Raw genomic sequence first — 24,384 nt, 5'->3', positions numbered from 1 at the left:
ATGGCAGAGACCACACTCTCTGAAAATAAGGTAAACTAGAAAATAATAACAAAAGAATACATTTTTTAAAACTCAACCACTTGGAATTTAAAATATGTTCTTCTGGTAGCGAATTACCTCCATCAACAACTGCCTCCTTTGCCATTAGACCAGGAGAACTGGATGGTGCCCTACTACCATTACTGAGCGTTTTGATCAAAGATTCTACAGAAGAATCCTGATCAAAAAAGTGAAAGCACAGAATAGAATTTAAATTCTCACGATTTTCTGGAGTCATGGAGGCTGGATGAACCCCCCAACTATTGCCCTAAGATAACCTTTAAACCTTAAACCAAAAATATCGCCTGAAGTCTTCTTAAAACCAAACAGTAGTTTAGCTTAATTAGTAAAAAAGTCTGCCTTGAATATTATGCACTTTTAAGAACTACCTATATGGGATCAACTTCACAACAGTAACTCAAAAGATAAGATTGGGGGCAGTGAGTTTGTACTGATGGGGGAGAAACAACTCAGCGAAGGAGGGTGAGAACCGTTGTAATCAATGTCACTGAATTACACATGTAGACAATGTTGAACTGGTGTATGTTTTGCTGTGCATATTCTCAACAACAAAAAAATAAAATTAAGAAAAAAGGGAAAAATGAGTGTTGTTCTGAATATCCAGTTGATTAAAGAGAAATTCCAAACTATAATTTCAAAATCATTTATAAAATAACATGAAAAAAAACCAAACCTGTCATCGTCAAGTAGATTCCAATTCATAGTGACCCTATAGAACAGAGTAGAACTGCCCCATAGGGTTTCCAAGGAACAGCTGGTGGATTCAAACTGCAGACTTTTGGTTGAAAGCAGAGCTCTTAATCACTGCGCCACCAGGGCTCCATAAAATAAAATACTATCAGTATATATGAATATGCATTAGATACAGACAGTCCCTGGATTACAGACGTCTGACTTTCGAACAATTCACACTTGCCCCTTAATATTAGGTAAATTTGCCCTCACTTTGAAATGGGTGAACCAACCCCTACTCTCAACAAATTCTTCATCATAATCACCTTCACTTGCTACACGTGTAGCTTTTAAATAATTGAAAAGGCTTTGAGCCTTTTCTTGCACTAAGAACTGTATGCACCTACTACTGACTTGCAAATTAGACTTAAAGGCACAGTTAGGAACAGATCTCGTGTGTAACCTGGGGACTACCTATATAGTGAAATGTATACTTAGAGGCAAATTAATGGCCCTAAATGCTTTTATTAGGAGGAAAGAATGAGAATAAATAAACTAAGAATTAAAGGCAAGAAGTAAGAAAGCCAACCACACTAAACCAAAGGAAAGGAGAAAAATGGAAATTATAAGATAAAAGCAGAAATGAACGAATTAAAAAATGAAAACAAAAGGATTGATAAATATACCCAAGAACTAATTTCTGGACACAACTCTTGCAAACCTACCCAAAACTAGTTATTTTAATAAAGGAAGTAGGGATGAGGAGTGGGGCAAGACTCAAAATTGATCAGAGAAAAGACAGTTACATTTAAAAACATCAGTATTTAAAACTTCCTTTTTACAATAAAAGACACCATAGTAAAAGAAAACGACAGGGAGAAGAGATTTGCACTATATATAATTTGAAGGATTAATATCCAATATACATAAAGAACTCTTACAAATTAATTAGAAAAATACATCCTATGGAAGAATAAACAGAATATGTAAATTTATAGACGAGGAAATACAAATGGCCAATAAGTAGATGAAAAGAAGCAAAATCCTTCTTGTGCTCAGGGAAATGAAAATTAAAACCATAATGAGACACTACCTCCCCCCTCAGATTAGTAAAAAGATGAATGCCAGTGTTACAAAGGTGTGATGAAATAAAGCCTTTTTGAAGGAAAATTTGGCAATACATATTAAAATTTTTAATGTGCATAGCTTTTTATACAGCAAATTCACTTTCTGGAATCTGCCCTTGAGAAATCCTCATACTTGGACAAAAAGAGCTTTATAGGGATTTTTCACAGCAGTGTTGTTTCTAATGGCAAATAATCAGAAACAACATAAATCCATTACTAACCAAAAAAACTAAAATCAAATCCGTTGCCATCGAGTCAATTCCAACTCATAGCAACCCTACAGTACCTAGTAGAACTGCCCCCTAGGGTTTCCAAGGAGTGCTGGTGGATTCGATCTGCCAACCTTTTGGTTAGCAGCCAGCCTTTTTGGTTAGCAGCCAAGCTCTTAACCACTACGCCACCAGGGCTCCAAATCTATCACTAGGGGAGAGAACACTACTCAGCTGGACAAATGAATGGATGAATGAAAGAAACAGATCTTTATGCAGGCAAACTATTAAATGTAATAAACTAGTTATAGATAAATAAGCATATTGTTACGTTTTTAAGGAAAAAAATAATTTTAAATGATGATTTATGCACATGCAAATGTACAGGAAAAAAAAGCCTGGAAGCTTACACCAAACTTCTAACAGCGGTTTCTTCTGGGAGTGGATTTGGAGTTGAAGGTCATCAAAAGGACTTTACTTTTTTTTTAATGTTGTTTGAATTCTGAGTTGAGAGAACATATTCAAGTATTACGTGTATAAGTTTTAAAGGCAAATTCCTTCCAAACCACTTAAGAAACCAAAATATTCCTTTAAAAATCCTGGTGGTATTTTTGAACTCCAAAGAACATATTCATGTATTACTTGTGTAATTTAAAAATATATATACAAGGAGATTTTTTTTTTTTAATCCTGGGGATATTTCTGAACTCCAAAGAAAAAGATAAAAAAATACTAAAGATCCAAAGGGAGGAGGAGGAGCGGTGGTGAAGTTTACATATAAAGGAAAAGAGAATCAGGCCAACTATTGTTCATATAAGAATGGGGGAAAAAAAGACATTTCCAGATATGTAAGGATTCAGAAAATATATTACCCACTCATTCTGAATGTTATTCAAAGAAGTACTCTAACCAAACATACAACATACACACAAAGGGGAAAAGCCTAAATAATTATGAAATCTAATACAAGTGTTAAGAAAGGATTCATAAATCTAATGAGTTTGCATCCCCTAAAAATATCTGTCAACTTGCGTAAGTTATATTTCCCCATATTGTATGATTGTTGACCATTTTGTCATCTAATGTGATTTTCCCATGTGTTGTAAACCTATCACTATCACATAATGAGATGGATTAGTGGCAGTAATATTGATGAGATCTACAAGATTAGATAGTATCTTAAGCCAATCTCTTTTGAGATATAAAAGAGAGAAGCAAGCTGCGAGACACGGGGACCTCTCACTACAAAGAAAGCACTGCTGGGAGGAGAGCACGTCCTTTGGACCTGAGGTTCCTGCACTGAGATGCCCCCAGGCAAGGAAAGACTGATGACAACCACCTTCCTCCAGAGCCGACAGAGAGAGAAAGCCTTCCCCTGGAGCCGGTGCCCTGAATTTGGACTTCTAGCCTACTGGACTGTGAGAGATTAAACTTCTCTTTGTTAAAGCCAACCGCTTGTGGTATTTCTGTTATAGTAGCACTTGGATGACTAAGATATTTGGTAGGTGTGTATGGGTAGAAAGGCAAGAAGGGTAGAGTGAAATGGAATGTTAAAAGTCTCTTCCTATGTGAGCAGGGTTGGGAGGTCGTATTTCTTATTCAATTCTTGACATTGATAAGGTGAATACATAATGCAACCTCTATATAAAAATTACAGATGAAGGGTAATTAGAGAGAATTAGGATGCTCTCCTTCCAAACCACTTAAGAAACCTAAAGGACCAATGAAAACTATCACTCCAGTGATAAACAGAAAAGGTGATAAACAGGAAAAGAAATGGAAACAATAAGAAAGTTTAATAAAACCACCAACAAACAAGCCGTTTGATGGCTTGAATAAGTGGTCACAATAATCAGTGATAGAATAAATATAAATAGGTTAATTTAACTATATTTTGTCTACAAGAGACATAATACCAGATGATGCAGAAATTAAATGCACTCTGATATAAAAGTATAGGCAATGATATATAAGGCAAACATATTTTTATAAAAGGAATAGCAATATTCATGCCAGATGAGGCAAAATTAAAAGCAACAATATTTAATGAAATAGGGATGTTGTGTGTGTGTACATGGGCATGTCTCCAGGCTTTCTATTCTGTTCCATTGATCTATTTTCTTATCCCTATACCAAAACTAACTGTCTTACCTATGATAGGGTAGGGTGAATCCTCTCCCACAACATTATTCCTAAAAATTGCCTTGACTGCTCTTGGGTTTTGCTTGTTCATACAGTTTTTATAATCAACTCGTCAAGCTCCATGAAAAATTCTGCTTAGATTTTTGATTGGAACTGCATCGAATCTAGGTTTTGATTTGAAAAAAAAAAAAAAAACTGATATTTTGATGATACTGAATATTCCTATCCAAGATGATATCTCTGTCCATTTATGGACAGTCCCCAGGTTATGAACAAGATCCATTCCTGACTGTGTCTTTAAGAATTTGTAATGTAAATCAGAACAGGTACATACGGTTCTTATTTAGCCTTAGTTTAGTGCAAAAAAGGAGCCCTAGTGGTGCAGCAGGTAAGAGTTCAGCTGCTAACCAAAAGGTCACCAGTTCTAATCCACCAGCTATCCTTAGAAACCCTATGGGGGAGTCTGACTCTGTCCTATAGGGTCGCTATGAGTTTGAATTGACTCAATGGCAATGGGTTTGCTTTTTTTGGTTTTAGTGCAAGAAAAGGCTGGAAGCCTTTTCAATGATTTAAAAGCTGCACATGCAGCAAGTGAAGGTGATTGCAATGAAGAATTTGTTGCAAGTAGGTGTTCAATCTTTTTAAAATGAGGGCAAATTTACATTAACATTTAAGGGAAAGTATGCGTCGTCTAAGTCAGACATCCATAACCTGGGGACTACCTGTATTTAGATCTTTAATTTCTTCAACAAAGTTTTACAAGTTTTTCCATAAAGTCTTGCACATCTTAAACTTATTTTGGTACCTTATAGATTTAAGCATGATTGTAAATGGTATGTTTACATTTGTAAAAAAATGCAGGGTACATCTGTAAGAGAGATGTTCTGGATATTGGGTGCAGGCTTATAGGCATACAACTGTTTTTTGTGTACTTGTCTTGCACCTAGAAATCTCTAAAACACTTAGTTGTTGTAATAGCGTGTCTATTCTCAGGAATATTTTCGTTTCTCCATTTCCAGTCCTGATCCTAGATACTTATTTTTTCACATCTTACTGCACTTGCTAGTCTCCCAGGAAAATGCTGAACAGAAGCAGCGTTATCAGGCTTTCTTGCCCTGCTCTGAACATTAAGAAATTACCGTTATTGTTTCATCTTTAAAAAGGGCGCTTTCTATGGAGTTTGGGTTTTTTTTTTTTTTGGTGGGGGAGGGTACACATGCTATCAAGTTAAGGAAGTTCCCTTCTAGACATAATCGACTAATTTTTTCTTTTAACTGATATAGTTATATTTTTTATCAAGTGCTTTTTCTGTATCTACTGAGATGATCATGTCTGTCCTTCAATTTGTTAATATGATGAACTATATTAATATATTCCCCATTGTTACCATTCTTGGTAAAAATTATTTGGTTATGATTATTTTTTTTACTGGGGATTCAACTTGCTATTATTTCATTTAGAATTTTTATGTGTAATCTCATAACATCTCACGATATTGGCCTGCAATTTTTCTTCCTTATAATTACTTCTTTGGTCGGTTTCAAAGTTCTAACAACTTCACAAATGAATTGGGGACATTACGTCTTTTTCATTCTCTTTGAGAGGTTTTTACAAAATTGAGTTTGACTATTCTTTTGAGTGTTGTTGTTGTTAGGTGCCATCAAGATGGTTCCAACTCATAGCAACCCTATGTGCAACAGAACGAAACCCTGCCCGGTTCTGCACCATCCTCACAACCGTTGTTATGCTTAAGCCCATTGTTGCAGCCACTTTATCAACCCATCTCACTGAGGGTCTTCCTCTTTCTCGCTGACTATCTACTTTATCAAGCATGATGTCCTTCTCCTGATCCCTCCCGACAACATGCCCAAAGTACGTGAGACGTAGTCTCGCCATCCTTGCTTCTAAGGAGCATTCTGGTTGTACTTCTTCTAAGACAGCTTTGCTCGTACTTTTGGCAGTCCATGGTATATTCAATATTCTTCTCCAATACCACAATTCCAGGCATTAATTCTTCTTCAGTCTTCCTTATTCATCGTCCAGTTTTCGCATGCATAGGAGGCGACTGAAAACACCATGGCTTCGGTCAGATGCACTTCAGTCTTCAAGGTGACATCTTTGCTTTTCAACACTTTAAGGAGGTCTTTTGCAGCAGATTTGCCCAATCTTTTTTTTTTTTTTTGTAATAATTTTTATTGAGCTTTAAGTGAACGTTTACAAATCAAGTCAGTCTGTCACATATAAGCTTATATACACCTTACTCCATACTCCACCTTAATCTCCCCCTAATGAGACAGCCCTTCCAGTCTCTCCTTTTGTGACAATTTTGCCAGTTTCTAACCCTCTCTACCCTCCTATCTTCCCTCCAGACAGGAGATGCCAACACAGTCTCAAGTGTCCACCTGATACAAGTAGCTCACTCTTCATCAGCATCTCTCTCCAACCCATTGTCCAGTCCCTTCCATGTCTGATGAGTTGTCTTGGGGAATGGTTCCTGTCCTGGGCCAACAGAAGGTTTAGGGACCATGACCGCAAGGATTCCTCTAGTCTCAGTCAGACCATTAAGTCTGGTCTTTTCGTGAGAATTTGGGGTCTGCATCCCACTGATCTCCTGCTCCCTCAGGGGTTCTCTGTTGTGCTCCCTGTCAGGGCAGTCATCGGTTGTGGCCGGGCACCATCTAGTTCTTCTGGTCTCAGGATGATGTAAGTCTCTAGTTCATGTGGCCCTTTCTGTCTCTTGGGCTCATAGTTATTGTGCGACCTTGGCATTCTTCATTCTCCTTCGATCCAGGTGGGTTGAGACCAATTGATGCAACTTAGATGGCCGCTTGTTAGCATTTAAGACCCCAGACGCCTCATTTCAAAGTGGGATGCAGAATGTTTTCATAATAGAATTATTTTGCCAATTGATTTAGAAGTCCCCTTAAGCCATAGTCCCCAAACCCCCGCCCTTGCTCCGCTGACCTTTGAAGCATTCAGTTTATCCCAGAAACTTCTTTGCTTTTGGTCCAGTCAAGTTGAGCTGACCTTCCATGTATTGAGTATTGTCCTTCCCTTCACCTAAAGTAGTTCTTATCTACTAACTAATCAGTAAATAACCCTCTCCCACCCTCCCTCCCTGCCCCCCTCGTAACCACAAAAGTATGTGTTCTTCTCAGTTTATACTATTTCTCAAGATCTTATAATAGTGGTCTTATACAATATTTGTCCTTTTGCCTCTGACTAATTTCACTCAGCATAATGCCTTCCAGGTTCCTCCATGTTATGAAATGTTTCACAGATTCGTCACTGTTCTTTATCGATGCGTAGTATTCCATTGTGTGAATATACCACAATTTATTTAACCATTCATCTGTTGATGGACACCTTGGTTGCTTCCAGCTTTTTGCTATTGTAAACAGAGCTGCAATAAACATGGGTGTGCATATATCTGTTTGTGTGAAGGCTCTTGTATCTCTAGGGTATATTCCGAGGAGTGGGATTTCTGGGTTGTATGGTAGTTCTATTTCTAACTTTTTAAGAAAACGCCAGATAGATTTCCAAAGTGGTTGTACCATTTTGCATTTCCACCAGCAGTGTATAAGAGTTCCAATCTCTCCGCAGCCTCTCTAACATTTATTATTTTGTGTTTTTTGGATTAATGCCAGCCTTGTTGGAGTGAGATGGAATCTCATCATAGTTTTAATTTGCATTTCTCTAATGGCTAATGATCGAGAGCATTTTCTCATGTATCTGTTAGCTGCCTGAATATCTTCTTTAGTGAAGTGCGTGTTCATATCCTTTGCCCACTTCTTGATTGGGTTGTTTGTCTTTTTGTGGTTGAGTTTTAACAGAATCATATAGATTTTAGAGATCAGGCGCTGGTCGGAGATGTCATAGCTGAAAATTCTTTCCCAGTCCATAAGTGGTCTTTTTACTCTTTTGGTGAAGTCTTTAGATGAGCATAGGTGTTTGATTTTTAGGAGCTCCCAGTTATCTAGTTTCTCTTTGTCATTTTTGGTAATGTTTTGTATTCTGTTTATGCCTTGTATTAGGGCTTCTAACGTTGTCCCTATTTTTTCTTCCATGATCTTTATCGTTTTAGTCTTTTATGTTTAGGTCTTTGATCCACTTGGAGTTAGTTTTTGTGCATGGTGTGAGGTATGGGTCCTGTTTCATTTTTTTGCAAATGGATATCCAGTTATGCCAGCACCATCTGTTAAAAAGACTGTCTTTTCCCCAATTAACTGACACTGGGCCTTTGTCAAAAATCAGCTGCTCATATGTGGATGGATTTATATCTGGGTTCTCAATTCTGTTCCATTGGTCTATGCGCCTGTTGTTGTACCAGTACCAGGCTGTTTTGACTACTGTGGCTGTATAAAAAAAAGGTTCTAAAATCAGGTAGAGTGAGGCCTCCCACTTTCTTCTTCTTTTTCAGTAATGCTTTGCTTATCCGAGGCTTCTTTCCCTTCCATATGAAGTTGGTGATTTGTTTCTCCATCACATTAAAAAATGTCATTGGAATTTGGATTGGAAGTACATTGTATGTATAGATGGCTTTTGGTAGGATAGACGTTTTTACTATGTTAAGTCTTCCTATCCATGAGCAAGGTATGTTTTTCCACTTAAGTAGGTCCTTTTTTAGTTTCTTGGGTAGTAGTACTTTGTAGTTTTCTTTGTATAGGTCTTTTACATCTTTGGCAAGATTTATTCCTAAGTATTTTATCTTCTTGGGGGCTACTGTGAATGGTATTGATTTGGTGATTTCCTCTTCGATGTTCTTTTTGTTGATGTAGAGGAATCCAAGTGATTTTTGTATGTTTATCTTATAACCTGAGACTCTGCCAAACTCTTCTATTAGTTTCAGTAGTTCTCTAGAGGATTCCTTAGGGTTTTCTGTGTATAAGATCATGTCATCTGCAAATAGAGATAATTTTACTTCCTCCTTGCCAATCCGGATGCCCTTTATTTCTTTGTCTAGCCTAATTGCTCTGGCTAGGACCTCTAGCACAATGTTGAATAAGAGCGGTGATAAAGGGCATCCTTGTCTGGTTCCCGTTCTCAAGGGAAATGCTTTCAGGCTGTCTCCATTTAGAGTGATGTTGGCTGTTTGCCCAATCTTTTGAGTGTAGTCATTTGGACGATCATTTGAGGCCAGCAGTGTGGTAATTTTTGGTTTGTTTTATAATGAATATTTTAAACTACTGATTTAATTTCTTTCTAGTTAGAAGTCTATTCAATTTTATATTTCATCTTGCTAGGTAGTTTTGCTAAACTATATTTTCTAAGTCTTCAAACTTATTGTCCTAGGTTGTTCAATGCATTCTGATTTTTAATCTTCTATTATATCTATTGTTATTGTACTTTTTTTATTCCTGATATCGTTTATTTGTACCTTCTCTCCCTTTTTCTTGCTCAAACTTGCTAGGAATGTATATTTAGTTAGTTCTTCCATGCCCATTAACCCATTGCTGTCAAGTTGATTCCAACTCGTAGCGACCCTATAGGACAGAGTAGAACTGCCCCATAGAGTTTCCAAGGAGCGCCTGGCAGATCTGAACTGCAGACCCTTTGGTTAGCAGCCATAGCACTTAGCCACTATGCCACCAGGGTTTCCAGTTCTTCCACAGAACCTAGCCTGAAGATACGTCTTCAACAATACCAAAAAAACACACTCACAAAGTTACCAATTATGGCCTTATTCATAGTGGCGAAATACTGAAAATATCCTAAATACCCACACATAAGAAATTAGCTGAATAAATGACAGTATTTCCACATAGTTGAATACTAATTAGCTGTAAGAAGGAATGGGGAAGATCTCTACAAAGTGATATAGAGTGATTTCCAGGACATATCACTAAGTAAAAAAAAAAAACACATACACACACATTGTACAAAATAGTATATATAATATGCGACCTTTTATATAAGAAAAATGGGGAAAATATATTTGTATCTGCTTATTTTTGCAAAAAAGAAATAACCAAAAACAAAAACCAAACTGAGTGCCGTCGAGTCAATTCTGACTCATAGCGACCCTGTAGGACAGAGTAGAACTGCCCCATAGAGTTTCCAAGGAGCACCTGGTGGATTCGAACTGCCGACCCTTTGGTTAACAGCTGTAGCACTTAACCACTATGCCACCAGGGTTTCCAAATAAAGAAATAGGAAGTATAAAACACCTACAGAGGGTTGGTGAGAATGAGACAGAAGGGACAGGAAGGGGAATGGAACTTTTATAAATGTGCTTTGACTACTGAACTATAATATTTTACATACTCAAAAAATAAATCAATAAAAATGTAAAAACAACTAAAATTGGGTGTCAACAAAAATAAATAAAGCTAAGTGTATAGCAAATATATAATATAAACATACAGAAGAAAAAATTAATTCAAATAACTTTTGAACAGAGTTCTCTGTACACTTTCAGTGGATATATGCTAAGGGAAAAAAGAACTTCAAAGAAATCTTGGGCCTTAATGTATTTATTGCGAGAGGTATTGATGTAGCAATTCTGAAACTCTTTTATGTGTATGTATAGAATTTAGCAAGTGAGTAAATATATTGCTGTGGCAGTCTCATCTTGGGAGAAGGGAGATATAAATATGGAATGGAAGAGGGAGGGAAAGAACCCTGAGATGTTCAATTGGAATTACATGATTTAAAAAAAGTTATACCTCGTAGCTCTGCCTCCTGAGAGGACCTAGAAGCAATGACACCCTGGTAACAACAAGCATACCCAGTATCCAGATCTTGGTTTCTAATACTATTTCCCTCTGAAAGGAAGCAGGCCTCCATGGAGAAATCTATGCTTCCAAGACTAGGGCAGAGAAAGTACAAGGGGAACCTAGAATATCCTGTGTGTCAGAAAGTATTGAAGTGCTGAAAGAATAAAAGTGACATGACAAATGGACAAAGCAATTTCTTTAAGGGGTTCCTATTGGTCAAATTTGGCAGAATTTGTATATCAAAATGGATAATGACAGGAGTAAATCATTACCCATTAAATTAAAAAAATGCATGACACCATACTAATAGTAAAAAAAAAAAAAAGTAAAGTGGAGGGAGGGAAAACTCTTATTTACAGGAAGGTACCAACTAATAAACAGGAGGAATGATATATATATAATATACATAGGAAATCAGCATTCTATAACCACCACAGTAATAACTGATTCAGGCAAGAATCATCAACAGATGTTAAAATCATCGAGTAAAAAACTGAATGGGAACAGGATATTTATACGGTCTCAAAGTTTCACCCCACAGATTACTTATTAATGACAAAGGGAAACGTATGTATTTACAATGAAAAAATTGGGGGCGGGGGAGAGGCCACCAGCTAGTTCATAGCATATGCCTACGTTCAGTTTTAGTAGACATACCAAGTTTACCTTTCTATTAGCAGTGTAAGAGAGTTCCACTTGCTCTACATTTTTGCTAACACCTGATGCTGTCAGTCTTTAATATTCTGTTGGATGTGCAGCAGTATCTTATTGCACTTTAAAAAATTTTTTTTATTTTTGTTGTTGCTGCTGAGAAATATACAGCAGAACATACACCAATTCAATAATTTCTACAAGCACAATTCAGTGACATTGATTACATTCTTCAAATTGTGCAACCATTCTCGCCCTCCTTTTCGGGATTGTTCCTCCCCCATTTATCAGTTGATTACTGAGACTGGTCATTTGGATATCTCTTGTCAAGCTGTTATTGCTTTATTTATTTATTTAGGCTCATTTTAAATTGGGTTGTTTGTCTTCCCTTTTTATTGGTTTTTTTAGGCGTTCTTTATATCACTCTATAGTTTTCCTTATCTTAACAATATATAGCTATAGAGTTTTGTGTGTGTGTGTGCTTTAGGTGAAAGTTTACAGAGCAAATTAGTTTCTCATTCAACAATTTATACACAAATTGTTTTGTAACATTGGTTGCAATTCCCATGATGTGTCAATACTCTCCCCTTCTCCACCCCGGGTTCCCTGTTTCCATTCATCCCGTTTTCCTGTCCCTTCCTACCTTCTCCTCTTTGCTTTTGGGCAGGTGTTACCCATTTGGTCTCATTTGCATGACGGGGCTACCAAGTACATTCCTCACATGTGTTATTGTTGTTTTATAGACCCGTGTAATCTTCGGCTGAAAGGTAAACTTCAGGAGTGACTTCAGTTTTGAGTTAAAAAGGTGTCTGCGGGCCATAGTCTCAGGATTCCTCCAGTCTCTGTCAGACCAGTAAGTCTGGTCTTTTACTGTGAATTTCAATCTTGTTCTGTATTTTTCTCCTTTGTCCAGGACTCTCTATTGTGATCCTTGTCAGAGTGGTTGGCAGTGGTAGCTGGGAACCATCTAATTTTTCTGGGCTCAGGCTGGTAGAGGCTGTGGTACTTGTGGTCCATTAGTTCTTTGGACTAACATTTCCCATGTGTCTTTGGTTTTCTTCATCCTCCTTTGCTCCTGATGGGATGGAACCTGTAGATGTATCTTAGATGGCCACTGGCAAGCTTTTAAGACCCCAGAACTTAATGAGAAATTTTGGTGTAAAGAAATTCTTAGTTTAATGAAGTCCAATTTACCAATCTTGCATTTATGATTAGTGCTTTTTTATGTCCTGTTTATGGGTGTAAAGATAATATACTATGTTGTTTTCTAGAAAAATTTCTGGTTTTGCCTTTCACAGTTGGGTCTATGATCTATCTGTAATTAATTTTGGTTTGTGGTATGAGGGTAGGGGTCAAGCTTCACTTTCCCATCAAATTGAGACAGCACCAATTATTGAAAAGGCCATCTTTCCCCATTGCACTATTGCTAAGCACAGTTATCTAAACCAGATAACTACATGCGTGTGGAATTTGTTTCTGGACTCTCAATTCTGTTCCAGTGGTCTATCTGTATATTCCTGTCTTAATTACAAAAAGTCTTTATATCTAGTATGACAAGTCCTCTAACTTTGTTCTTCTCTTCAAGATTGTCTTGTCTTTTTTGTTTTTTTAAATTGAGATATCATTCACATATCATAAAATTCACTGTTTTAAAGTATACAATTCAGTGGGCAACCATCACCACTATCTAATACTAGAATATTTTCACAGTCTTAGATATTCTTAACCCATTTCAATATTAATTTGAAATCAGGTTTATTAAGGTATCATTTGTGTACCGTAAAATTCATCCTCTTTAAGTTACAGTTTGATGAGTTTTGATAAATATGTGCAGTTGTATAACCACAATTCAGAAATAGGAGAGTTCTATTATCTTTATTATTATCCAAAAAGTTCACTCATGCCTCTTTGTAGTCAATCTCTTTTCCCAGTCTCCAGCCCCTGGCAACCACTAATTTGAATTCTATCACTTTAGTTTTGCCTTTTCCAGAATGTCATATAAATGGCATATAAACAGCTACAGTATGGAGCATTTTGTCTCTTAGTGCTTGCAATTAACATAATGCTTTTGAGATTCATCCATGCTGCTGCATATATCAGTAGTTCATTCTTTTTTAATGATAAGTAGTATTCCATTATGTGGATATACTATAATTTATTTATCAAGTGATGGATATTCTAGAAGTTTCTAGCTTTAGGCTAATATGAATAAAGCTACCATAAACATTTATGTATAAATATTTGTGTGGACATATGTATTCATCTCTTGAGTAAATACCTAAATTTACCATACACCTAAATTTAAAATATACCATGGACTGCCAAAAGAACAAACAAATCTGTCTTGGAAGAAGTATAGCCAGAATGCTCCTTAGAAGCAAGGATGGCAAGACTTTGTCTCACATACTTTGGACCCGTTATCAGGAAGGATCAGTCCCTGGAGAAGGACATCATGCTTGCTCAAGTAGAGGGTCAGCGAAAAAGAGAAAGGCCCTCAATGAGAAGGATTGACACAGCGGCTGCCAACAATGGGCTCAAGCATAACAATGATTGTGAAGATGGCTCAGGACGGGGCAGTGTTTTGTTCTGTTGTACATAGGGTTGCTATGAGTCAAAACTGACTCAATGGCACCTAGCAACAACAACAAATACCTAAGATTGTTGCATCATATGGTAAGTGTGTGTTTATAAAACTGCTATGCCATTTTACACAGGCCCTCCACCCTGCTCCAGGGCCCATTCTAGGATCATGCATTGCATTTAGTTGTTATTTTTTTAGGCTGCTAGGTATATAAGTGTTTGACTTGACGGCAACAAGTTTGGTTTTCATTTTTTTTAGGTATATGAGAAATGAGGGCATATGTCCCCTCAAAGACTTGTACAAGCATGTTCATATCAGCACTATTTATTGTGAGCTAACTCAAAACAACCCAAATGTTCACCAACAGTAGATGGATAAAGAAATTTTGATATATCTGTAACGATAGAATATCATACAGCAAAAAAAAAGAGCCAAGTACATATAACAGTATGGATGAGTCTCACAATCAATGTTGAGTGAAAGAAGCCAAACACAAAAAAGTATATACTGATGATTCCATTTATATAAAGTTCAATAACAGGTGAAGCTAGAATACAGTGATAGAAGTCCAAAAAGTGGTTTCCTTTGAAGGTAGTGATTGGGAGGGACACGTTTTAAATCTGAGATATTGATAATTTCTGAGTCTTTATCTAAGTGATACTTACATGGATATATTCACTTTATAAGCATTTATCAAACTGGACATTTATGATGAGTATACCTTTCTGTATGTGTGTTTTACTTCAATAAAAAAAGTCAATAGTAAACTCAACCCTGATTCCAAAATTGAAGTAAATGAATACTGAAAACCTCTTTCTGATTAATTAAAAAATTTAATTTTAAGAAGGCACCCTTATTTTCCTACTTCCCAAGTTCCTTGGGAAAACTTCCTTGTAACCACCATGACTTAACAGCAATCCCTGGGATGGAAAATGTACATCAACAAAGACTCTTTCAGACTGTGTTGGGTGTAAACTGGCACATATTTTATGGAAAGAAGTTTAATAATGCACATTAAGAGAATTAAAAAGATATTTATACCATTTCTCCAATAATTCCCCTCCAGGAATTTATCCTAAATCAACAAATCATTCAAATATTTATGAACAATGATGTAGAGTTATATATTAACATTTTTTAAGAAAAGAATTCTTGGAAGGTAATACTTACAATTGGGGTCCCAAAAGGAATGTAACCTGTGGGAGGGGAGAGAAAAGAATCAGGTTTTATAATCCCACCCCTACTTCATCTTACCCCACTCTCAGCCGAGATACCCAAGGAGCCTTCTGGGCTTGGGCTAGTCAAGGCCCTTACTGATGGAGGGACTCAGGTCAGTTATGCAGGAGGCACCTCTAGCCCCCAGACCTTTCCCCAGCTCAGCCCTCCTCAGCCATCTGCCCTGAGTGGGGAAGGGTTTCCCGAGTCTCCAGCCAGGGATGGATGACCCAACGAGCAAGTTGCACACAGGCTTACTCGTGCTTACTTACTAATCTGTAGTGTACAATTTCACCTGTGAAATTTCACCATGTGAAATTGTGCACTACAGGTTGGTAAGTAAACACAATTAAGCCTGTGCGTACCTTGCTTACTGTAAGCCTGTGCCTACCTTGCTTACTGGTTAATCCGCCCTTGCCATCCTCCCTCTCTGTTCCCCTCCAAAACCCAGAGGCCTCTGCCTGAAGGCAGGGCTGCCTGTGCCTGGAGCACCACCACTCCACCACGCAGCGATCCTGGATGATTTCCTCTGTGAGGCACACACCCCCTGCCCACACTCACTACACAGGACTGGCCATCTTCCGAGGGTCCGAGTGTCCTTCTCTCCCTCTCAGCTAGTTTGTCTGGCACAGGCCCTTACTTCCCCAGCATGATGAGCCATTTCTGGAGAGGGAATTCCCTCCACAGCTAAGACATGTACTTCTAAGTGTCAGAGCTTTTAAAATCTCAAGTACTCTGGTTAGACACCCCTCCGCAGGATAGTAGACAGCGGGCATGAAGCACAGCCAGGCCCTGGGCACCCTCTCCTCCGTGCTAGTGGCCCAATACTGCAGCAGGGCTCCCGTCACCACCCCTGCAGCGGTCAGTGAGCAGCCTCCTGTTCCAGCATGCTGTGGGTGCATACTTGTGCATGCACGTGTGCCACTGCTCTCCTACATACCTCCTCTGGGGAGAGGCCAAGGTCAAGAACTCCAAGAGAAGCCAGGCTCGAGGTGAGAGCTTGAGGTCTCCTGCTATGGCCTGTGCAGGGGCTAGGGAGCACCCACACCTGGATACAGGATGCTCAGAGCCTTTGCTGCCTTGGTGTGCCTGAGGGCAAAGTGGGGGTCACTGGCACTACCTGGCCAGGTGTGCGTGCTGGTGTCATGTGTCCATCTATTCCCTGGTTGTGCATTCTCCCACCCCCATGCAGTCAGGCGCTCTGGGGGTGGGCTCTGCCAGCCCCTACATTGGAGCTGTTCCTCTAAGGCCCACTGAGCGAGAGTCTTCCGGGGCAGGATCTCATTTCCTCCCGCTGATGCTGACCTGCCCAGAACAGTAACCTTGCTTCTCTATGTGCTCAGTGGTGCAGAGCACAGATGTTCTAGAAGGCAGGTTAATAGTAGGATCAGAGAACAGGTGGTAAATCTGGGGATTAACTGCCTGAAAGGTGAGCAGGAAGCAGGACTTAAGAGGAAAGGTGGTTGGGCACAGGTGACGGAGGAGGAGTACCTGTAGAAGCCAGGGCTGGTCTGTGAACAGGCATCACCCCCAAGACTGCCACTAAGTCAGAGGTGGATGACCTGTCAGGCCAGGACTCCATCCGACTGCTCAGTCAGAAAGTTTGGAGGGCAGGCAGAGAGGACAGGCAACTTTTTAAAAAGCTTCATAGGTGATTCCAGGGCCTGGCCTGAGTCTTACAGGGTTGAGTCAAGGGGAACTGTGTGGACATGCATGTAACAGGCTTCATCTCAGGCCAGTGCACCTGGAAGTCCTGCAGCAGTGACAGCAGGCAGCAAGTGAGCACCCGAGGCTGGGCAGAACCAGGGGGTCCCAGGGCTTACCTGACATTCTAAAAGGCATGAAGATCTTCTCATTAGTGTCCGGATGCAGGATAGCCTGGCCAGAGCAGGGAACAGAGTACAACATGACGGCAGGGAGGTGGGCAAGACAAGTAGAGGTGTTAGGAGAGTTAGGAGGGAGATTGGTCGTTCCCCAAGGAAGATGTGGGTGACCAGTGGCTGTAACTGCCTTCCGGCCAGTCAGTCCTTTCCCACATTCAGGGCAAAGAAAACCAAATGTGCCTCACAAGCCGCACCCCACCTCCTGACTAACCCACAAAGCTGACGGCGGGGAGACCAAAAGCCCATGAGACTGCTATCTTGCAGGCCCTCTATCGCTGGTGCCTGGCACAGAGTACACACTTAATAAGGATTTTGTGGAAGGAGGCAGTCCTTTCCTGGTGCTTTGAGGGCCCAGAGAAAGGCACGCTTGGCCTAAACGCCAGTCTTCAGAAACTCAGGCTCTCAGTGCTAGAGAAGAAGGAAGGGGTGAGGTGGCCAGGGACAAATGGCAGGGGAGAGGCTGGGTGTACAATAGTTATGGGAGAAGGGGCTTAGCTAGCTCCCCCGGACAGGGCAAGACAGGGCCCAGGAGAACACAGAGAAGGGAGGGAAAAAATCCAAAATGGAATTACCTGCTTGATTTTCTGAGCGCTCCAGAGCTAAGAAAGGAAGAAAGGAAGGAGGGAAAGAAGGAGGGAGGGAGAGAGAAAAGGAAAGGAAAAGAAAAGAAAGAAAAACACACATCAGTTTAAAGTCTCAAAGGCACATTTTCTAACCAGTGATCCAACTCCAAAGGCATAAGAGGCCAAGGTGACCTCCTCACCCCAGGCCCAGCAGCCCCCTGGGGGGTATGGCATCAGGGGATAACTTAAGGCACAGATCCCACAGTGGGAGAGCTGAGGGACCTCCTGCAGAACTCCGAATCAACCCCTATAATTCTTACAGAGGAAGAATCAGAAGGTCATAAACTGAGTTGGTGAAAAAGCCTGAGCTAGAGCCTTCTGCCCTGATCCACTGACATGCTGGTGTCGGCACAGAGGCAGAAGACTAGACCTGTTTGTCCAGTGGAAGCTTCTGAGGAGTGGTCAGAAATGACCAGCTGGGGGCCAGTGGGAAGTCGGACAGGCCTGGGTATGGATCTTGGCCCCACTACTCACCAGTGTGGCCTTCAGAGAGTCACTTAGACTCTCTGGGCCTCCATTTACCTACCTGTAAATGGGGAAACACCACATATTTTACCAGGTGGGTACAAGGATGAGTGAGATAATATATACCAAGTCTGGGCCAAGGTGAGCAATTAAGCATCATTTAGCTATTACCATTATCACACCAACCTAACTCCATCTGCCTCTCTCTGAGGGGTTCTGTAATGGACTGAATCATGTCCCCCAAAACTATGTGTTGTAAATTCTAAACCCTATACCTGTGAATGGAAACCCTGGTGGTGTAGTGGTTAAGAATTTGCTAACCAAAAAGGTCGGCAGTTCAAAATTACCAGGAGCTCCTTGGAAACCCTATTGGGCAGTTCTACTCTGTCCTATAGAGTCACTATGAGTTGGAATTGACTCAACGGCAATGGGTATACCTGTGAATGAGGTGCAATAGTTAAAGCACTCGGCTGCTAACCGAAGGGTTGGTGGTTCAAACCCATCAGCTGCTCCAAAGGAGAAAGATGTAGCAATCTGCTTCTGTAAAAAATTACAGCCTTGGAAACCATACAGGGCAGTTCTACTCTGTCCTGTAGGGTCACTATGAGTTGGAATCCACTCAACAGCAGTGTGTTTGGCTTTGGTTATACCTGTCCTATAGGGTCGCTATGAGTCGGAATCGACTCAATGGCACTGGGTTATACACTGGGTACACCTGTAGATGTAATCCTATTTGGGAATAGAATTTTCATTATTATATTAATAAGGCCATATCAGTGTACGGTGTGTCTTAAAACCTAATCACTTTTGAAATACAAAAAGAGCAGATTAAGCCCAGAAGCATGCAAGCACAAATGGGAAAAAGACAGATGCTATGTGGAGATCTCCAAGAAGCTGAAAGAGACAAAGATCTTCCCCAGAGTGAACCGAGTGACCCGTCCTATAGAGCCAGTGCCCTGAATTCAGACTTTCAAGCTCCTGAACTGTGAGGTTGCTGAGTCGGAATCAACTCAATAGCAATGGATTTGGTTTTTGAATTGTGAGGAAATAAATTTCTGTTCAGTAAAGCCACCCATTTGTGGTATTTTTGTTGCAATAGCACTAGTAAACTAAGGCAGGCTCTAAGACCCCCTCCCAATCTCCTCTACCATCTAGACTTCAACAGGCCCACGGTCAAGCTCTATGACTATGTCCTCTAATAAACCAACAGCAACAATATTAACAAAAGACAGCTGGTTGGACCATAGTCTCGTGGGACAACTTGGTCAATTGCCATAACATAGTTCATAAAGATAATGTTCTACATCCTAGTTTGGTGAGTAGCCTCTGGGGTCTTAAAAACTTGTAAGCAGCTATCTAAGATACAACTATTGGTTTCTGCTCATCTGGAACAAAAGAGAATAAAGGAAACCAAAGACTCAAAGAAAAACGAGTCCACAGGACTAATAGCCCATACAAACCACGGCCTCATCTAGCCTGAGACCAGAAGAACTAGATGGTGCCCAGCAACGCTACCGACCATTGTGACCAGGGACACAACAGACGGTCCCAGATAGAAAGGGAGAAAAATGTAAAACAAAACTCAAATTCCTAAAAAAATGCCTGACTTATTGGACTGATAGAGATAAGAGGAACCCCTGAGGCTACTGCCCTAAGATACCCTTTGAACTTGGAACTGAAGCCACCCTCAGTGGTTACCTTTTATCCAAATAATAGATCGGCTCATAAAATAAACCATATCATCCATAAGTACTGTGCTCCCTTAGATAATCAACTATATGAGACCAAACAGTCAATATTTGCCCTAAAACAAAGATGAGAAGGTAAGGAGTGGCAGGGAAGCTGGATTAATGGAAACAGAACAAACATAACAGCAACAGTGAGAATGTTGACACATTGTGAAAAAATGTAACTGTCGTGGATTGAATCATGTCCTCCCAAAATAATGTGTCAACTTGGCTAGGCCATGATTCTCAGCACTGTATGGTTATCTTCCATTTTGTGATCTAATTATCTTCTATTTGTGATATATTTTAAATCCTAGACTCTGTGCCTGTGGTTATGGTCCCATTTGGGAGTAAGCTGTCCATTATGTCAATGAGGCAGGATTAGGTCATGTTAATGAGGATTAAGGTGGGATGCAACACCCTTACTCAGGTCACAGCCCTGATCTGATGTAAGGGGAGTTTCCCTAGGGTATAGCCTACATCACCTTTTATCTTACAAGAGATAAAAGGAGAGAGAAAGGAGCAGAGAAGCACCTCCTACCACCAAGAAAGAAGAGCTGGGAGTGAAGCATGTCCTTTGGACCCAGGGTCCCTGTGCTGGAAAACTCCTAGACGCAGGGGAAGATTGATCTCAAGGACCTTCTCCCCAGAGCTGACAGAGAAAGAAAGCCTTCCCCTGGAGATGGCACCCTGAATTTGAGCTGCTAGCCTCCTAAACTGTGCAAGAATAAATTTCTGTTTGTTAAAGCCATTCACTTCTAGTATTCTGTTATACCAGCACTAGGTAACTAAGCAGTAACCAGTGTCTTAGAATTTATATAAAAATTGTTAAACGGGAACCTAATTTGCTATGTAAACTTTCACCTAAAACACAGTAAAATATCAAAAAAAAAAAAAAGAGAGAGAGAAAGAGAAGAACAAGAAGAAAGCTTAAAAAAAAAAAAGACAACTAGTAGCTGGTTACACCCCAGTTTCAGAGTTTGTTTGAGATCTCAGGAGCAGAGTAGGCCTCCTTATCTTTTGCCTTGTCTCTAGATCTGGACAGACTGAAATCCTACAGAATGAGAGGGGCATTTAAATCATGGGTTCTCAACTCTGGCTTCACGTTAGAATGTCTGGGGGAATTCTTCCAGCATTTTTCTAAAGCTCCCTAGTTGGTTCTTAAGGTACAGCCAGGATGAGAACCCTTGATTTAAACGAAGATACTTCAATTGCCTCGAACGATCACTAGAGGCAGCAGAGCGCGGTGTTTTCAGAGCTAGGCAAACTGCCTGGGCTCCCGGCTTTGCCACTTCCACCTCTAGGAGGGTGAAGAAAAGGAGGAGTGTTGGAGGAGGTTACAACAGAGCATCACCCTCACCCAGCTTGACAGCAAGTCATAGATAATGTCTAAAACTGCTCCATCAAGGATAGTTGTGTAAGTGATTGTTTATTATGACTGTATAGAAGTGAAAGAAAGAAGAAACAGAGAAAGGACTTGAAAATGGCTGCCTCTGGGAAGAAGATCAGGGGTTGGGGTGGGGTAGGGAATGACTTTTTACTTTGTGGTGCTATTTAACTTTTTTTTCTTTTTTTTTTTTTAACTTTTTAAAATTATAAGAATGCTTTCCAAACCAAACCTGTTGCCATCGGGTCAATTCCAGCTCATAGGGACCCTATAGGACAGAGTAGAACTGTCCCATAGGGTTTTCTAGGCTTTAATCTTTATGGAAGCGGACTGTCACATCTTTCTCCTGCAGAGAGGCTAGTGGGTTCGAACCACCAACCTTTTGATTTGTAGCCAAGCGCTTAACCACTGCACCACCAGGCTCCTTCAAGAATGTGTTACTGTGATAAAAATAAAAATTCATTAAAATAAATCCCCCTTCTAAAGAAAAAAAAAATACTTTGCTTGGAAAAGGTTATGGTGTCAGCTACCCCCAGCATTGATACAATTCAAAACAAAATTTTATCTTTCTAAGATAAAAAAAAGTTATAAGCAATCCCCTGAAAGGTTGCTCACAAGACTGGGGCTTCTCCAGATGCTGTAGGTTTAAGCTGAGAAGCAATTTTGGCACCAGGGAGGTTGGGAACTGGCTCCTGAGGTTTAGGGTGAAGGGCAGGCCAGGGGCCTGGCAGACTCCTTCCCATATCTCTTCCCAGCCACGCAGCATGTGTAGCTCCAGCAGGGCACTGGTAATTTGCTTTGGAAAGCTTTCCTTCAAACTCACTGAAACACAATTTTGGCACTAACGGGTAGCTTCAGCCAACTAACTAGGAGTCTAGGTGGCACAAGGGATTTGCGATTAGCTGGAAACCCTGGTGGCATAGTGGTTGAGTGTTACTGCTGCTAACCAAACATTGGCCGTTTGTATCCACCAGGCACTCCTTGGAAACTCTGTGGGGAAGTTCTACTCTGTCCTATAGGGTCACTATAAGTCGAAATCGACTCGAGGGCCATGGGCAACGGGCTAACCTAAAGGTCAGTGGTTTGAACCCAGCCAGTAGCTCTGCAGAAGAAAGGCTTGGTAAACTGCTTCTGTAAAGATTACAGCCAAGAAATCCCTAGGGAGCAGGTCTACTTTGTAATATGTGGGGTCACCATGAATCAGAATCAAGTCAACGGCAAAGGGTTCAACCAACTGGGGAGACCCTTGGCAGTACCTCAGAAGAAAGACCTGGTGATCTACTTCTAAAATATCAGCCATTGGAAATCCTGTGGAGCACAGTTCTACCCTGACACACATGAGGTTGCTGTGAATCAGTCAACGCACCAGCAACTGGTTTGTTTTTTTTCGTTGTTGGGTTCAACCAACTGGGAGATAGTCCCTCCCTTAATAATACTGCATATATTCTCCATGTATTAATTAGTGGTTCACAAAGTATGGTCCTAGGTCAGCAGTGTCTAGGGCCCCTGAATCAGGCAGTCGGAGATGGATGGAGCCCAGCAGTCTGCATTGTGATAAGCCCTCCAGGGCATTCTGATGCTCACTCAAGTTTGTGAAGCTCTGCATTAGTAAGCAGAGCCCTGGTGGTGCAGTGGTTAAGAACTATGACTGCTAACCAAAAGGTTGGCAGTTCAAATTCACCAGCCGCTCCTTGGAAACCCTATTGGGTAGTTCTACTCTATCCTATAGAGTCACTATGAGTCAGAATCAGCTCAACAGCAACAAGTTGACATCAGTAGCTACTCTATAGGGTTGCTATGAGTCAGATTCAACTCTACGGCAATGGTTTTTTTTTGTTTTGTTTTCTAAGAACAATATACCTTTCCTAAGAAAGAATTTTGCAACTTTCATACTTTTTCAAATCACCTTAATATCCACGAGTATGTTTTGTCCTTGAACATCTGTGTGAAGTGCAAGGAGGCATGAGGCTGGGACTGAGAGACCCAGAGCTGAAGGGTGAGGTGAAGCGTCACAATGTGACTTTGAGGGAGGAGAATATGGGGGGTGGGGGACACGCCTTCTGAGCAGGTTCAATGCGGGAGGTGTCTCTTGGGGCAGGAACAAGGCCAGAGGTGGGGCCCTGAGACCACTGTTCTTTTTATTCAGCCAAGTAGGGAGATAGGAAGGCAACAGGCACCTGTCAAAGCAGCAGAGAACTAAGGGTGGCCAAGCAGACAGGCTAGGTCAGACCATAGCCACACAGGCAGCAGGGTGTCCTAGGAGCAGGGGCTTGGAGTCAGGCAGACTTGGTTCAAATCCCAGGCTCACTACGGCATTCACTACTCTAGGTCTTGCTTTCCTCATCTGTGAAATGGCTTAAGACCACCAAAGCCCAGGATGGTTGTGAGGCTGGAGTTCTGCCTGTGAAGCCCTCAGCATAGTGCCTTACAGAGTAGACACCTAGAAGCCTCGCAAGACTGGAAATGGGCAGATGGATTCGTGGTCTAAGCCTGTGATCCCCTGAAGGCTTCCTATACCCCTCCCAGGCCAGGCCCTCCTGCCCAGGGCCATGTGGGAGTTAAGCAGGCCCAGCTCCAGGCTAGAAGGCTATAAGACCACCGCTGGCATTGTTAGTCCCATTCCACAGATGAAAAAAGTGAGGCCCAGGAAGATTGAGAGAGTTTCCCAGCATTCATTCCCAATGTTTCCCATTGGCTTTGGGGCACCTCTGCCAGGAGTGTGTAGAGAGGTGATGTTAACCTCACCCTGGAGGCTGATGGGGCAGGCCCTGTAGGTCTCACACACAGTTATACCCAGGTACAGACTCTGGCCAATGGGCCTCTTGCTGGCAGTCTCTGACTCTGAGGTGGACATGACCTTGGGTGCCCTCTACTCCAGAGGCTCTGACTCTGGTTAAAGGAAGGAGGAGGGTAAGGACCTAACACA

General features: G+C 40.8%; 1 protein-coding gene across 4 annotated transcripts in view; it reads right to left on the bottom strand.

The window, feature by feature from the left end:
• Positions 1-24,384, bottom strand: part of SFXN5 (sideroflexin 5) — a 164,522-nt gene that overhangs the window by 83,750 nt on the left and 56,388 nt on the right. For all 4 annotated transcript variants that reach the window (XM_049856851.1, XM_049856853.1, XM_049856852.1 and 1 more), the window contains 3 exons: positions 17,829-17,855; positions 17,197-17,251; positions 15,329-15,354 (listed from right to left, as the gene is read on the bottom strand). In XM_049856851.1, coding sequence (XP_049712808.1) covers positions 15,329-15,354; positions 17,197-17,251; positions 17,829-17,855 — 108 coding nt within the window. The remainder of the gene's footprint in view (positions 1-15,328; positions 15,355-17,196; positions 17,252-17,828; positions 17,856-24,384) is intronic.

Source organism: Elephas maximus, chromosome 17 (assembly GCF_024166365.1).
Source record: "Elephas maximus indicus isolate mEleMax1 chromosome 17, mEleMax1 primary haplotype, whole genome shotgun sequence".
NCBI lineage: Eukaryota > Metazoa > Chordata > Mammalia > Proboscidea > Elephantidae > Elephas > Elephas maximus.
This window is presented reverse-complemented; position numbering and strand designations above follow the sequence as displayed.